The 14,700-nt window shown below is 38.4% G+C and overlaps 1 protein-coding gene and 1 long non-coding RNA gene across 5 annotated transcripts in view; one reads left to right on the top strand and one right to left on the bottom strand.

The window, feature by feature from the left end:
• The window catches only part of LOC121253467 (eIF-2-alpha kinase GCN2), a 59,504-nt gene that overhangs the window by 40,305 nt on the left and 4,499 nt on the right, over positions 1-14,700 (bottom strand). For all 4 annotated transcript variants that reach the window (XR_005938405.1, XM_041153483.1, XM_041153481.1 and 1 more), the window contains 4 exons: positions 7,448-7,516; positions 7,297-7,356; positions 7,107-7,212; positions 1,880-1,984 (listed from right to left, as the gene is read on the bottom strand). Coding sequence is in view for 3 of the 4 variants with exons in the window: in XM_041153483.1 (XP_041009417.1) it covers positions 1,880-1,984; positions 7,107-7,212; positions 7,297-7,356; positions 7,448-7,516 (340 nt within the window). In the remaining variant the exon portion in view is untranslated. The remainder of the gene's footprint in view (positions 1-1,879; positions 1,985-7,106; positions 7,213-7,296; positions 7,357-7,447; positions 7,517-14,700) is intronic.
• LOC121253482 lies at positions 5,209-8,576 on the top strand. Its single transcript, XR_005938406.1, has 3 exons — positions 5,209-5,219; positions 5,459-5,464; positions 7,992-8,576. It is a non-coding gene; the product is annotated as an uncharacterized LOC121253482 (long non-coding RNA).

Raw genomic sequence — 14,700 nt, 5'->3', positions numbered from 1 at the left:
TGAAGTTCCAAGATTTTAGGAATCCTTCCTAAAATCTCTCAACCAATCAATCAATCCATCCCTTGTTGCCATCCACCCTAGCCGCCCCACATCTAACCCTAATCCCATTTTCCTTCATCCAACCCTAAACCTAAACCCTAAGTGGCACCAACCCTACTTTCCTCCATTGCCGTGCGCCTCCATCAGCCATTGTAACCCTCACACGCCATCATCTTTCCCACCAACCCACACGCCAAGTCAAGCCTAGACACCTAACGTCACTTTACCAAAGTTGCCATCTTTGTGACCTTTGTTCGAGAACCAAGCAAGAGAGGAACGGGCACTCGGTCATCACAAGGAGATCCTAGGCGAGGAGATCATAGTGTTTAGGGGCTTGACTGAGGTCCCTAACACCACTTCCACACTACCAGTTATTTTATTGACACATACCCATCTGTTATTCTCTTTCATCTCTACTTCGCCTCTCTCTCTTTCCCGATTCCACCACTCCTAATTCCCAGACCCATCTAATCTATTTGCCTTTGAGCTCATTACCAGTTCCTAAAGGTTATTCTTTTTCTTTCCCAAATTTTAGTTTTTTATTTTTTTATGAAAAAGGAAGTGATTTTTGGAGGGTGGGTGAATTTGCTTCGGATCCAGAGATTTGTGGATTGCGTGAAATTCCTAGCTTTGTTGTCGGAAAACTGGCTTCGAGAATGGTGGCTCCACAATCAGTAATATTGAATCAGAAAGATATGGTTGCAGAGACGGAGTAGGAAAATTGCCAACCTTTCCAAACCTTTAATATTTTAATGATTGGGGACCTAAGAAAGAAAGGAAAAAAGAAAAAAAAAAGGAACCTCTACTTGGCAAAACCCAATTAAACTCTTTTAGCTTATTATTCTTACTTACCCACAGCTTTCTGGATAGCCAAACAGCAGATCATAGATTCCAAACAACATCAACCTTTAGACCTTTCTAAATTATTGAGAAATGCAAAATAATATGGCAACTGGTGGTGGCGGCGAGATGGAACAGCGCCGATGGGGTTGGGGGTTTGGGAATGTAGGGGGACGCGGGGTGCAGGGGGCCTCTGTTGGGAACAGAGGAGACGTGGGGCGTCGGGGAGAAATTGACAAAAAAAAAAAAAAGATGACATGGCATTGTGCCATGTCAGCTTGTGGGATCCCTTTGTGTCTCTAGTAGTTTTCTATTGTTAAATGAAAAATAAACCACAATGTATTATAGATACTGAGAAAGAATATAGAGACATGACTAAATTCCTTATCTAATGATATCACAGAAAAAGTAGAGAAAATTTTGAATGAAATTATTTTTAATTTTGTATTGGGCTTTGTGAAAGTGGATAGGTAGAGTTGAAAAGATATCTGAATATAATTTTTTATGAGTTGTTTTGGTATTTGTCAAAATAGTTTTAATTTGTGTTTGGGTAATGATTGGGTGAAAAGTTGAAAAGTTGAATCAGTGTATTTGTTTTAGATTTAAAGATTATTGCTTTGAGATTTTCAAAATTTTGTTGAAAACTTTTGAAAAATCTTGGGTGACTAAACAAGGCCATGGGATCCTCAACTCTTTTCTTTATTTTTTGTAGTGTATGTTATAAAATGAATCTAAAACATTTTATGCATCTTTAAAATATTTAAATAGGTTAAAATAAAAACATTTTAAACATATAGATATTATTTTTAATTAAATATCTTAGATTATTCCGCGCACTGCATGGGTCTGTCACTAGTGTGCAATTAAAAACAAAAACAATGAATACTCCTAATGTATTAGATAAATAAGTATTCAACATTAGATTGATAAAAAGTTACTTATCAAAAAGCAAATTCATAAAAAGTTGAAACCCTAATAATGATTAAATTTAATAACTTACAGATACATGTGATTGACCAACTGGAACAATTTCAGATAGGAATTCTTGAGCGGCCTCCACTAAATTGAAAATCATCACCCGTCCTTCTCGAGCATTAGAATTTGCCTGAGATAAATCCATAATAAAATAAACGTCAGTAGGTAAAAACAATTCAAGCACTTATATAGGATATCTCCTGACCTCATCCTCCACCCCTTTGTTTAAGGGAAGAAAATACTATTTGGTCCAAAAACCATTGGCCATAACAACCATGTCACTCCAGACAAAAAAATAATTTTTTTTATAAGTTAAAAATTTATTAAGCACAATGTAATAGGCGAAGCCCAAATACACAGGAAGTATACAGGAGAAACACCTAGTTACATTCTAAAACTAGAAAAACAAAGACAAGAACTCGTTTACGGCCCCACCCTTGAGTACAATAGCAGAGAACCAGCTAAGTAGAGTGCTTAAAAAAACTTCCAAAATGCATCTCTATTGCGTTCCCGATCATTAAAGCACCTCTCATTTCTCTCCAACCAAATACACCACATAATACACAGAGGCATCATTTTCCATGCAGCTGCCACTTGGGAACAAGTATGCATTTGAAAGTTGGTCCAGCTTGCTAGAAAATCAACCACTGCTTCTAGCATAACCCAGCTCAGCCCAACCCTTCCAAACACTCCATCCCACAGCACTTTAGCCATTTCACAATGAAGTAGTAGATGGTTCACTGATTCCGCTTCTTTCTTGCACATAAAGCACCAATCCAAAACAATCATTCCACGCTTCCTCAAGTTATCTATAGTCTAAATATTCCCTATTGCTCTGTTCATACAAAAAAGCCACCCTAGACGGAACATGAGCCTTCCAAATCCTCTTCCAAGGAAAGCCAATATGGTGCTGATTTAGTATCACCTTATAATATGACCGAACTATAAACTTTTTAAAGGCTGTTTGTCTCCAACATAGTTGGTACCTGCCCTGTCTTCTTATCTCCACTGAATACAACAGTCTAAAAAAATCAGTAACATCCTCTACTTCCCAATCCTGGGCAGATCTGGAGAAGCCTACATCCCAAAGCACCACTCCATTGGAAAAACCCATCACCTCTAAAATTGAAGCTTGCATATTAGTCGCCAATCTGAAAACAAGCGGAAATGCTCTAGACAATTCAGTATTCCCACACCAAACATCAGACCAAAATCTGATTTTTGAACCATCACCAACCGAGAAGTTAACTTGTTTCAGGAAGCAACCCCAACCTTTCCTAATAAACTTCCATAGACTCACTCCATACGAACCCCTACACTCCTTGGTACACCATCCTCCCCAATCACTACCATACTTTCGATCGATCACCCCCCTCCACAATGCTTCCTCTTCCCCATGGTATCTCCATAGCCACTTCCCCAACAATGCCTTATTAAAACTACATAAACTATGAAGACCCAAACCTTTATCAGCAATCGGGCAACAAACTTTTTTCCAATCTCCTGCACAATCTCCCAACAATCCTGAAAGAATGCCATAGAAAACCCATCCAGCCCGGGAGCTTTGTCTCTCCTCATTCCACACACCACCCGATGCACCTCAAGCTCTTCAAACGGCCTCTCAAGCCAACTTGCTGAAAAATCATCCACCGCTGCAAAGTTCAATCCATCAATCTTAGGTCTCCAAGCTTCTGTCTCACTTAGGAGAGAACAAAAAACTGCACAGCATGCTCTTGGATCTCGGCAGGTAAGGATAGCATATTATTTTCAGTTCTTAACATCTCAATAGCATTGTTACGTCTATGAGAATTAGTCATTTTATGGAAGAAGCTAGTGCACTTATCTCCCTCTTTAAGCCAAAGAACTCTCGACTTCTGCCTCCATGATATCTCTTCCCTCAAAAAAACCCTCTCAAGTTCTATTTTTACTTCGTTCTTCCTAGACAAACTCCCCTCACTATCCCCATCAGCTTTCAAGGATTGAAGCTCTTCCCAAAGGGCGTTTTTCTGCTGCTCAACATTCCTAAAAACCTCCTTATTCCCATATCTTCAAATCAGCTTTTAAAGCTTTGAGTTTACTAGCCAAAACAAAACTAGGAGTCCCCTCAAACTGGTACGACAGACACCAACTTTTTACCTTATCAACGAAGCCTCCACTTCTAACCACATTTTCTCAAACTTAAAGTACCGTTTGCCCTCATGAATATCCCACACTCAAGAATAATGGGAAAGTGGTCCGATCCTACCCTTGGAAATCGTTTTTGGCACAACTTCGGATAATGAGCTTCCCATGATGATGATACTAAAAATCCGTCCAATCTTGAACCGCCTCTAGAATTGGACCACGTATACTCACCCCCCACCAATGGCAAATCCAGCAATTCCAAACCAAAAATCTGCTGTGAGAAAACTTCCATAGCTGTAGTCATCGAAGATAGACCCTCCCGCTCACTTGGAATCGAACTATATTGAAATCCCCACATATGCACCAAGGTAGATCCCACACAGAATACAACCCTGATACTTCATCCCACAGCAAGTTCCTATCTTGATCCCTATTGGGACCATATACACTTGCTAATGCCCATGACCACCCATCGTCCACGTTTCTTAATACACATGCCACCAAGTAATCTCCAATGCACTCTTCTACCATCTCGACAACTCTACTATCCCACATGACTAGAACTCCACCAGAAGCACCCGAAGAGGCTAAATAAGTCCAGCCTACAAACGAACCTCTCCACAAGCTACTAATTACATTCTTGTCAACAATTTCCAATTTTGTTTCTTGGAGGCATACAACATCGATCTTCCAACTATGAATAATGGACCTAATGCGGAGGCGTTTATTGACATTATTGATCACCCTTATATTCCAAGACAGTATTTTAGGTTTCATTAGCTGAAATAGCTTCCCTCCCCTTTGATCTGTCCCTCCCTGAAGTACCCTCCTTATTGTCATAATTAATAGAACAATACAATCTTTTCAACTCCCGCTCCTTTCTCACCGATGACTTCTCAACCGTGGATCGACCAGCTTCAATAGCAACTAAAAGTGCCCTCAATTGTTCTTCATAACCATCATAAAAGAGACCCACACAACTTTGAATCTTCTCCACTTGTTTAAAAACCTAGTCTGAGGTTTCCTTGGACACAATCTGAAGAGGAGTCATTTGTAACGGAGATGAACTACCCATCTCCTCCTCATAAACAGCTACTTCGAGTTGTGGGTCCGAAACCATCCTATCCTACTCTTCCATTTCAGGCCGTTCAAACTCAACCTACCTGCTTCCTTCTAAATTCAAAAACTATTTCAGTAAACAATTACCCCCTTCCACCATCCTCGTGTGAGTGACCATAGAGGTCAGAACCTCATTTTGTCCCTCAGCAGCCTCAACAATTTCCCCTGCCTCCCTTTCCAGAACATGGTGGACCAACACTAACTCACCCGAGGCTTCATCTGTGCCTATTGACTCTTTTTGTGCCAATGGTGGAAGCACCTGTGCTATTATCGGCGTCGTTACATTGTCTCAGGACTAAGCCAAAACTGCCTTGCCTTTGCTCACGAGAAATTCGCCTTTACTCCTCACGATTGACGTCAGGATCTTGTTATCTACCTCCATCGACCAAGTCTGTGCAAGAGCCTAGACGATGGGAACTGAGCGAACGGCAGATCTGCCTGAGTTCACCCCTCCAAGCTTCACGAACCCTATTGCCGGCGGCTGTGTTTCCGTCGAAGCTTCGAGGGTCTTCGACGTCACCATCTGAGGCTTCGCCGGCAACAGTGGCGGTGACCCACACACAGCTGAGTCTGCCCCGAACTGCAACTTCTTCCTCCATGCCAAACCTTTCAGTTGGTTGGGCTCAGGCCTGATATTATGTTTAGACTGGGCCTTTCCTTTAAGCCCTTGTTCCTGGCCCACACCCAATGCCCCAATCCCCCCTCTTCATATGATCAGACTCCGGCCCACTCCCCAGGCCCAAACTTGACCCCATGGCTTCTTTACCCAATACGCACCGTATCATCCATTTGACTTTAACGGCCATCTCTTCCAAAGCAGCCTGCATATCCCGCAAATCCTTCAAAACACTTACATCATTTTGCCCAGACACGCCTCTGCCATCACCCTCCCGCCTCTGTATACCTACCAAAACAAGAACTTCACCTACTCTAATCAAGTCTGCCGAAGCATAATTTCTCACGTCTCGAGGTGTCTGCACAACCTCCATGTAATACCGAGCCAACGGGAGTGCTACTGTCGACAAAGGTGGTAGACCTCTCCCCTGAGCACCTTTGTTACCCACCTCCCTCACGGCCACCGCAAGCTTCCTCCACCCCATTCCATCCCTTTCCTCAGGGATAAAGATGAAACTCCGATGCCCTCCTCCACTATATTCCACCAGGGCCAAGAAACTGCCACGAAAATTGGAGCCCTTCTGCGCGATGTACCCTCTGTTTTCATCCCTATAAGCAAATAATACACCTTTCTCCCATGCTTAAAACATTCCTCCAGAGCCCCTTAAGACCCAGCGTGCTGTGTTCCAACCCAACCTCAAGGTTTGCGATCCTTTCCAACCCCTCTCAGTGATAAGCACTTCACGCCCCTCTGCCCGTATCTCGAACACCTTCGATTCGATTGCTAAACTTCTCATGGAAGACATATTCTTCCAAGGTTGCAACAGACACCCCACCGTCAAGAGCCCACAACCACCGTGGACTACGTGAACTTACGGAAGGAAATATTGTGTACGGAGAGAAAAACTAAGGAGAGAGAAAAGACAAACGACTCACAAAAGGGTTCCCAAAAACCAAAATTTTATCGATCATAAGAATAGGCAAAATCCCAAGTACATGGGACATATAAAAGGATTCCTGAAAAATAATTACCTGCTGACATGCCACATGTGCAGACATAAAACAGCGATCTAAGCGAAATTTCATGTCTCATTTCAATTAATGAAATGCAGATTTTTCGGGGAATATATGTTTATAAATGTGCAATCACCTGGCTGCTATTGTGGCAGCTCATAAGCAAATGGCAGCTCACAAGTCACAGCCTGAAAAGTATATCCACCTATATCTTCACGCACCTGGACCTTGTGTCCAGTAATTGACTTAAATAGTAAGTAAACTGAAAAAAGCTCACTTAGAAAGAAACTTGAGGTATCATATAACCAAGAATTTTAACAGCAACAGAATTCTTGAAAAGCATAAGATCATATGAAAGCAGGAAAAAGGTCAACTCATACCTGATCAGAGAGGAGAGCTAGAAGCTTATCAGCGTCGCTCTTTGACAAACCATTCTCTGGAGTTATCTGCAACTTTGGACACTTGTAAGGATACCCAGGTAAGCATCTAATAAACAGGAAAAAAAAAATCAATAACAAGGAACATGATTTGATAGATGATGGAAACAAAACAGGGTATAACCTTACTAACCTAACTAAAAGAAGAGCAGAAACATTTAGATCCTCATAACCCATATCCTTTGAGTAAGACCTGCACAAATTTCATGTAAAACTGAATGAAATTATGAAAGAAATATTATAGCTCATTATTGAGACTGATGCAACATCAGAATGGCAGAAACCTGAGCTTAATAATTATTTGAGGAGGTGATCCAGGAATAATTTTGCAGTCTTCTTGAAATATTGCACACCTAAACATCACAGTAAGATGGCAAGGTACAATCCAAGTGTTAGTTACCATGGTCACTGACAAACTTGAACGCATGTGATTACTATCAAAGTCAATTGAGCCGGTAATGACCCATATACAAGTACATATTTAATAATTGCCTTCATGGTCAAGTGAGACATCTTCCCTCCTAATAAGGGGTAGATCGTGTGTTCAACCTGTGGCATGTAATTTCTAAAGATGGGACGCATTAGCATTACAAGATAGGAGGATTTGGAACCCACAATTGAGCATGCTAGGACCACTATCAAAAAGGAAAATAGTTGGCATAGAAAACATAGGATTTAAGAACAAAATACCCAATAATATAATATCTCCAGATCTTGAACTTAAAAGCCTCATGGTAGAATAAGCAAGAAACATACAGGATGTGTGCAAATTATATAATTGAAAGCCCATTATGCTTCTTCCTAGGATAATTTCATGAGAATACAAAGTTTTATTTATTTCTTCTGTTGCAATATATTCTTTGCTAATTGTTTTATCCTTAGTATCAGTTATAACTGCATTGATTAAAAGTTTAAAAAAAATTTATACAATGAGCGTACAGAAAACTTCCGATTCCCAGTCTTCATCCACAGCATCATGTCCACCTCATAATTACCAAATTGCAAGGAATACAATAAAATGTAAAAATCAGAGATAGATCCAATTTCCCAATCATGAACAGCTCTATTGAAATAAACATTCCACAAAAGGAACCCACTAGAACAATCCAGCAACTCAGACACCGAAGCCTCCTTATTAAGAGCCAATCCAAAAAGAGAGTGAAATGTGGTCTCTATGGCTGAATCACCACATCATATGTCATGCCAAAAGTTGATCATCGCACCATCACCAACCTCGAATTTAATAAACCAAGTAAAATCCTCCCATCCATTTCTAATATACTTCCACAAACCAACACCATGCACACTTCTCACTTCATTTGAACACCAACCCCCTCGCAAACTCCCATATTTCAAATCATTAATAGTCTTCCAAAAAGACTCCCCTTCTTGGCATTCTAGATAGAATAAAAGTTTTTTATCAATAGACACATTTTATTGATAGAATAGGCATAGTTAACTAAACAGGATATATACAAGAGCAACCCCTAGACATGATTGTCTAGTGATACAAGGAAGTCATGGATGTTAAGACTATTGAAATCTATTACAATCGACCAATGGAATAAACTATTAAAAAATAAAGTTTTAAGCTCTTTCATCAACCTCACAATCTTTAAAAACTTCTTTTTTTATATGCACCAAGTGTGTGGAACAAAATCCTGATTAATACCGATGGTGACAAGCCCTCAACAAGATATTTCCCGTATACACCTCGAGTAATTTAAGGGAAAATTCCCTCAATCCAATAGCTCCTAGAAATTGTTTGCATCCAAAGGTTTGACATGGAGGGAGCAGAGCACTAAGACCAAGGCTCTTACCACTTGAGCCAACTTCTAGGCGTTTAAGGCCTCGCTTGTTTTAAGGAAACTTCTGAACTCATCTCATCTAATCATTACAATTTTCTCAAGTTCTTATACAAAATAAAATATACAATTCAACTTTTTCAAATCTCAAAACAAAAATAATATTAAAAAAAGATATTCTAACAATATTTTATTCAACTTTTAACTTTTATCTCAACTCATCTCAACTCATCTTATCTCATCTCATCTCATCTGTGAAAATAAACGAGACCTAAAACTTCTTGCATTTCTTTCATTCCAATACACCACTATAGATAAATGGGGGCTATATTCCATATTGCTGAAATTTACAAGTTAGCACTTAATCGTATTCAACTTGCTAGTTTTGGATGGACGACTCAAATCTAGAGAACCTGAGTTACTTTGCGTATCAAAAATGGAGAAAGCCTATGATCACGTCAACTAGAAGTTTCCACTTTATTTACTTCCAAGATGTGGTTTTGGCGAGAAATGGCAGAAATGGTGTGACGCCCCCAACCTCTGCTTGGGATGTAACAGAGACTTAGAGCGTCGGGACATACAACACAAAGTTACATACCCCTGAACATGATAGTTAATATGCAATGCATCCTAGAAATGCAGCTAGCAGTATGCAATAATCGCAGCGGAAAGTAAGAGTGAAAATGAACTTATGTCAGAATAACTAAATCATCCAAATAATATTGATTTAACCATAAGTTTCAAAACATCAAGTAGCTTAATCTTAGTACAAAATACCAAGTTTCCAAAAAAAGAATCTAAACCAGCTACTTTATGCGTTCTATGGCACAAAGGGTTAGGTCTAGAAATATCAAAATAAGATCAAGTCTCTTGTCGACTTCTGGTTCCTCCTCAATCCTCTTGATCCACTGGTCCATTGGGTCCATCTGCATCTACAACTTCTATCATTTCAAGTGAAATGATACTAGGTCGACAAAGGGTGATATTTACTTGAAATCTCAATAAGTTAGACAACTAACGTACACAAAGATAGACTATGCATGAAGAATAATAAACATGAAATGCATGCAATGCAAAAACTGAATTTTGTCTCCCATTCAGATTTCTCCAGAAAGTAGACTTTTGCTGTAAATTTTCTTACAAAGAACATAATTTTACTTCCGTCGTAAAAACTTAGTCTTTCATCAAAAATTACATAAAATCATGGAATTAATGTAACGTATGGTACCATCACAGCTCCCCATATACACTATGAATACCTACCGATGACCGTAGTACAACTCAAGTTGAAACTACGTTGTCTATAGACTTGTTCTCAATGGATTGGTAATATAACATAACATCATAAAAATCATAACATGTACACCCACCAGCATTAGGTGTTGTAATGTATGACTTCACTCTGGTATTCTTTAAAAGGAACTCATTCGAAACTTGTTGACTGTTTTTCGTCAACCTAGGGGTTACCACTCCATATTTAATCACTCTAAAGTGGACAGAGGAGTTCCACCAGGATACTTCCCCAGCCTAACCTTTGGGGTCATGACAAAATAATTTTTCAGGCAATGCTTTTAAAAAAAGATTTTTCATGATATGCATGTATATGGCACAATTCAAAAATGATAGTTGTATGCGAAATGACAAATATGAAACATAAGATATGACATTTCATGCTCAAATGACAATTACAAAATAAATGCAGTATTTATCAATAAAATCATAAATAATCATCAAAGTGTAAGTTAGAAGCCAACTTACAGACTGTTGAAGTTGGAAGTGAGGTAGTGGCTGTGATAAAAATTGAATTAAGTTAGAATCTATTCTATCTTAAAGAAAAGTAAAATCTTCTAGATAAAGGGAAATTACCCCTAACTTCTAAATACTGCTACTAATGCAATTGTTTTCCAAACTTAACTAGATTCTATGGTCCTCATATCTTGCACGTTCTAAGATTGTCTATGCCTTAAAAATCAAAAGGGATCTTAACCTATTTATCCTCAATTCGTGCCATGCTCTCTAGTTGATGCCTATATGAAATTTTGACTACTGATCCTTATGAATGCAGGCATGAAAGATTCATCCAATAAAAATATGATTACCAGAAATCCTCAATGATGAAATAAAAGATTCACCTTAAGCAAGTTCATCCCAACACTTAGTCATGCCTAATAAAATCCTTAAATTTTAACTATACCTCAAATGATGCATGACATGACCTCTCCATCAATGACATGCTAGAATTAAATCATGCATTCTTCTTATCCCAATCAGAAGGCTTTCTAAAATGCTCACATTTCAAGCCTAAGTAAAATAAGCTAATTTCCTCAAATGAAGTATGATTAAAAGTCAAACCATACATGTTTTGATGATCAATACAAGATAGAAATTAAAACCTATTATGGCATGTTTCTAACCTCAAACCAAAACTTCAAAATTTATTTTAAGACATACTCGAATCATAACATAGATTATCGAGGCATGCCATAGCTAATATCTTCACCAAAATAACAATTTAAACACTAACTTATCCACCAATATTTCAGCTTCTAGCTAAACATGGTATCTCATGCTATACTCACCCAAGATTAATACCAACACTCAAAAACACCACTTAACACATAAATTAAGATCTAGAGAGAAAAACTTACAATGATCTCGTGGCCCTCCTAAGCTTCTCACTCAAACTCACAAACTCAAGAATTCACTTAGAACTTCAAGAACACTCAAAGAACAAGGGAAGAGAAGCTCTCAAGAACACTCAAAGAATACTTGAGGAAATGAAGTGAGGAACTAGTGAAGGGGAGATGAGTTTATATAGGGCTTCAAGGGGTGGTGAGGCGCCGCCTAGAAGGCATTCCATTGGTTGGTTTGGGCGGTGGGCGATGATGCCGCCTACAAGCCTTTTGCCATGTGTGGTTGGTTGATTTTTCATCATCATTGCATCTATGTCGGGCTGAAATGGCTACGGGAACAAGGAGAGTTGCCTTGGGGGAGTGGAAAAAAGGGAGGAGAAGTAAATGCATGGCATGAAGGCAAGCCATCATGCCACCAGGTAAGGTGCATTCCCAAGGCCAACTATTTTGTCTTATTCATTTGAACACATCTCTATGGTTGTTATGCCTAGCTTAAAGGCACTCTTAAGCACCCTACATAGGAGGTAGACGGTGGGGAATTGGTTGCCGAATGAAGAAGAAATGGCAGCCCGATGAATAAGGTGTTTTAATGGTGGTTGCTGAGTTACACAAATGTGCATTTAGATTGGTTCAAATTTTGGGGTTTCGGCTAGGGTTCTCGAAATCAAGCTTGGTAGGAAAATTTCATGAATAAATGAGGGGCCAATGACAAAAATGTCCTTGATAAAAATGGGTATAAAAATAATCAAGCTAGGGGTACATTAGTCCATTGCACACAAAAGTACATGTGGGTGCCGACTTTAGGGTTTGACATGTCATTAACCTAAATGACATGTGTAAGGGTTTATCTAAAGTTCTAATATGATCTAAGAATAATGGAAATGGATACCCAAACAAGGAAATTTTAGAACAAAAGGGTGAGAAATGATAAGAAATAAAAATCAAGCTTAAAACATGGTTTCAAGATCACTAATCATGCGGTGATCGATCAATGCTCTTAACCAAAATTCTAAACTAATTTGATTCTTTCTAAAGCCCTTAGGGTCGTGGACTACTCAAATGAGTCTTCCAAATTCTAGTGTTAATCTAAGAGTTAATCTATAAGGGTAAATAGGCGGGGTGTTACAAATGGGTAGAGTTTTGCATCTCTACAGCTCGATCCTTTATCTTGGTGAATGGCTCTCCAATGGGTTTCTTTGAATCCTCCTGTGATTTGAGACAGGGTGTAACATACCGGTCCAAATTTAGGGCTTAAAATTAGTATTATTTTTTTATCATTATTTTAGGAAATATGCTAACAGATAAATTAAAACAATGAGTCTTTCCCTATCAAAATCTTGGTATAGTCATCCATTAGGTTCCCATATTGGAATAGGTTCCTAGTTTGAAACTAACTCCAACTCAAACTCTTCAAAAATCCTCTCAGTGTTTGTATCCTCGTAGGAATAGCTAGCATATCTCCTAAAGACTCACGTTATGCTTTTGAGTTGGAGTTAATTTCAAAATCCTCTCAGGTTAGATCCCTATCATGATCTTCGATGAAATATAATGATATGCATGTAAGTGGGCGTACGTATGTTATGCTTATATAGATTGTTGTTTGATGGAGCGAATGTTATATCATGAAAATCACATGTATGCCATGCAATGTAATGTCATTAAGTATTTAGATCATATAAGTCATGTAATGTTCATGTAGTTCTCAGATTATGTATGCCATGGAATGTTTATGTTCAAATCACATTATGCCATGTCACGTTATGTTATGCTATGTACAAGAAAATGCCATGTTATGTTATGCCATGTTATGTTGTGCCATGTACAAGAATATGCCATATTATGTTATGCCATGTACAAGAATATGTCATGTTATGTTATGTCATGTTATGTTATACCATGTACAAGAATATACCATGTACAAAAATATGTCATGTTATGTCACGCCATGTTATGCTATACCATATACAAGAATATGCCATGTTATGCTATGGCATGTACAAAAATATGCCATGTTATGCTATGCCATGTACAAGAATATGCCATGTTAGAAATGTTCATGAAGCCTAATAAATTCCCATGCATTAAGAAAGATAAGAAGTTTTAAGGTGACACGGACCCAAGCGTGTTCATCACAAGTTATGCTAAGATGGTGCCATGGACTCAAGCATGGTTAACCACAAGTTAAGTGAAACAAGAACCCAAGCGTGTTTCACTCCATGTTATGCAAGTTAAGTGAAACACGGACTCAAGTGTGTTTCACTCCATGTTATGTCAGTTAAGTGAAATACAGACTCAAGCGTGTTTCACTCCATATAATGCAAGTTAAGTAAAACATGGACTCAAGCGTGTTTCACTCCATGTTATGACAAATTATGCAAATTAGGTGAAATATGGACTCAAGCATCTTTCACTTCACGTTAAGACAAGATAAACAAGTTATTATGCATTCATGTTACATGGTTGCCATGATTATGTATGTTTACGCTCATGTTAATGATGAATCGATATGCTATGTGAATCTGTGACGATATATGTATATATGTAAAGTTTTTTTGAAAGTTATGTTACGTGTATGATTGTGAATCCATGATGTTGTATGTATGTTGTGAAGAGTCTTCAGAAATTAAGTCTATGCTAGGCTAAATTATATTTTATAGTATGATGTGCTACTTACTGAGTATTCGACTCATTTTTATTTGTCTTCATATTTTCTTCTATGTCTAATTTTTACAGATGGTGATTATGATGACACAGAGCCGGATGACCAGGAGTAGTTCTAGTACAAAACCTTAGGAAGGAATAAGTGATATTCACACAAGAACTAGATTTCTTTTATATCATTCATAGGATTAGTTTATGTTCTTTTACTTTATGTTCAGTTTTCGAAACAATTATGTTCAATTCAGTTTTAATATTTTGATGCTTTTCAATAAATGAGGTATTTCAGGATACGAATCTCTTTACCGGGCATTATGTTATAAATGTTAGTAACATCTCTATCCTACGGGAACGAGGTGTTACATAGGGAGACCCGCTCTCTCCTTTACTTTTTTTATTCATCATGGAAGCTCTTCGTAAGATGATTGTGGGTCTTGCTGA

Source organism: Juglans microcarpa x Juglans regia, chromosome 1D (genome assembly GCF_004785595.1).
Source record: "Juglans microcarpa x Juglans regia isolate MS1-56 chromosome 1D, Jm3101_v1.0, whole genome shotgun sequence".
NCBI classification, from domain to species: domain Eukaryota; kingdom Viridiplantae; phylum Streptophyta; class Magnoliopsida; order Fagales; family Juglandaceae; genus Juglans; species Juglans microcarpa x Juglans regia.
The sequence above is the reverse complement of the archived record's forward strand: the minus strand, read 5'-3'. Positions and strand labels throughout refer to the sequence as shown.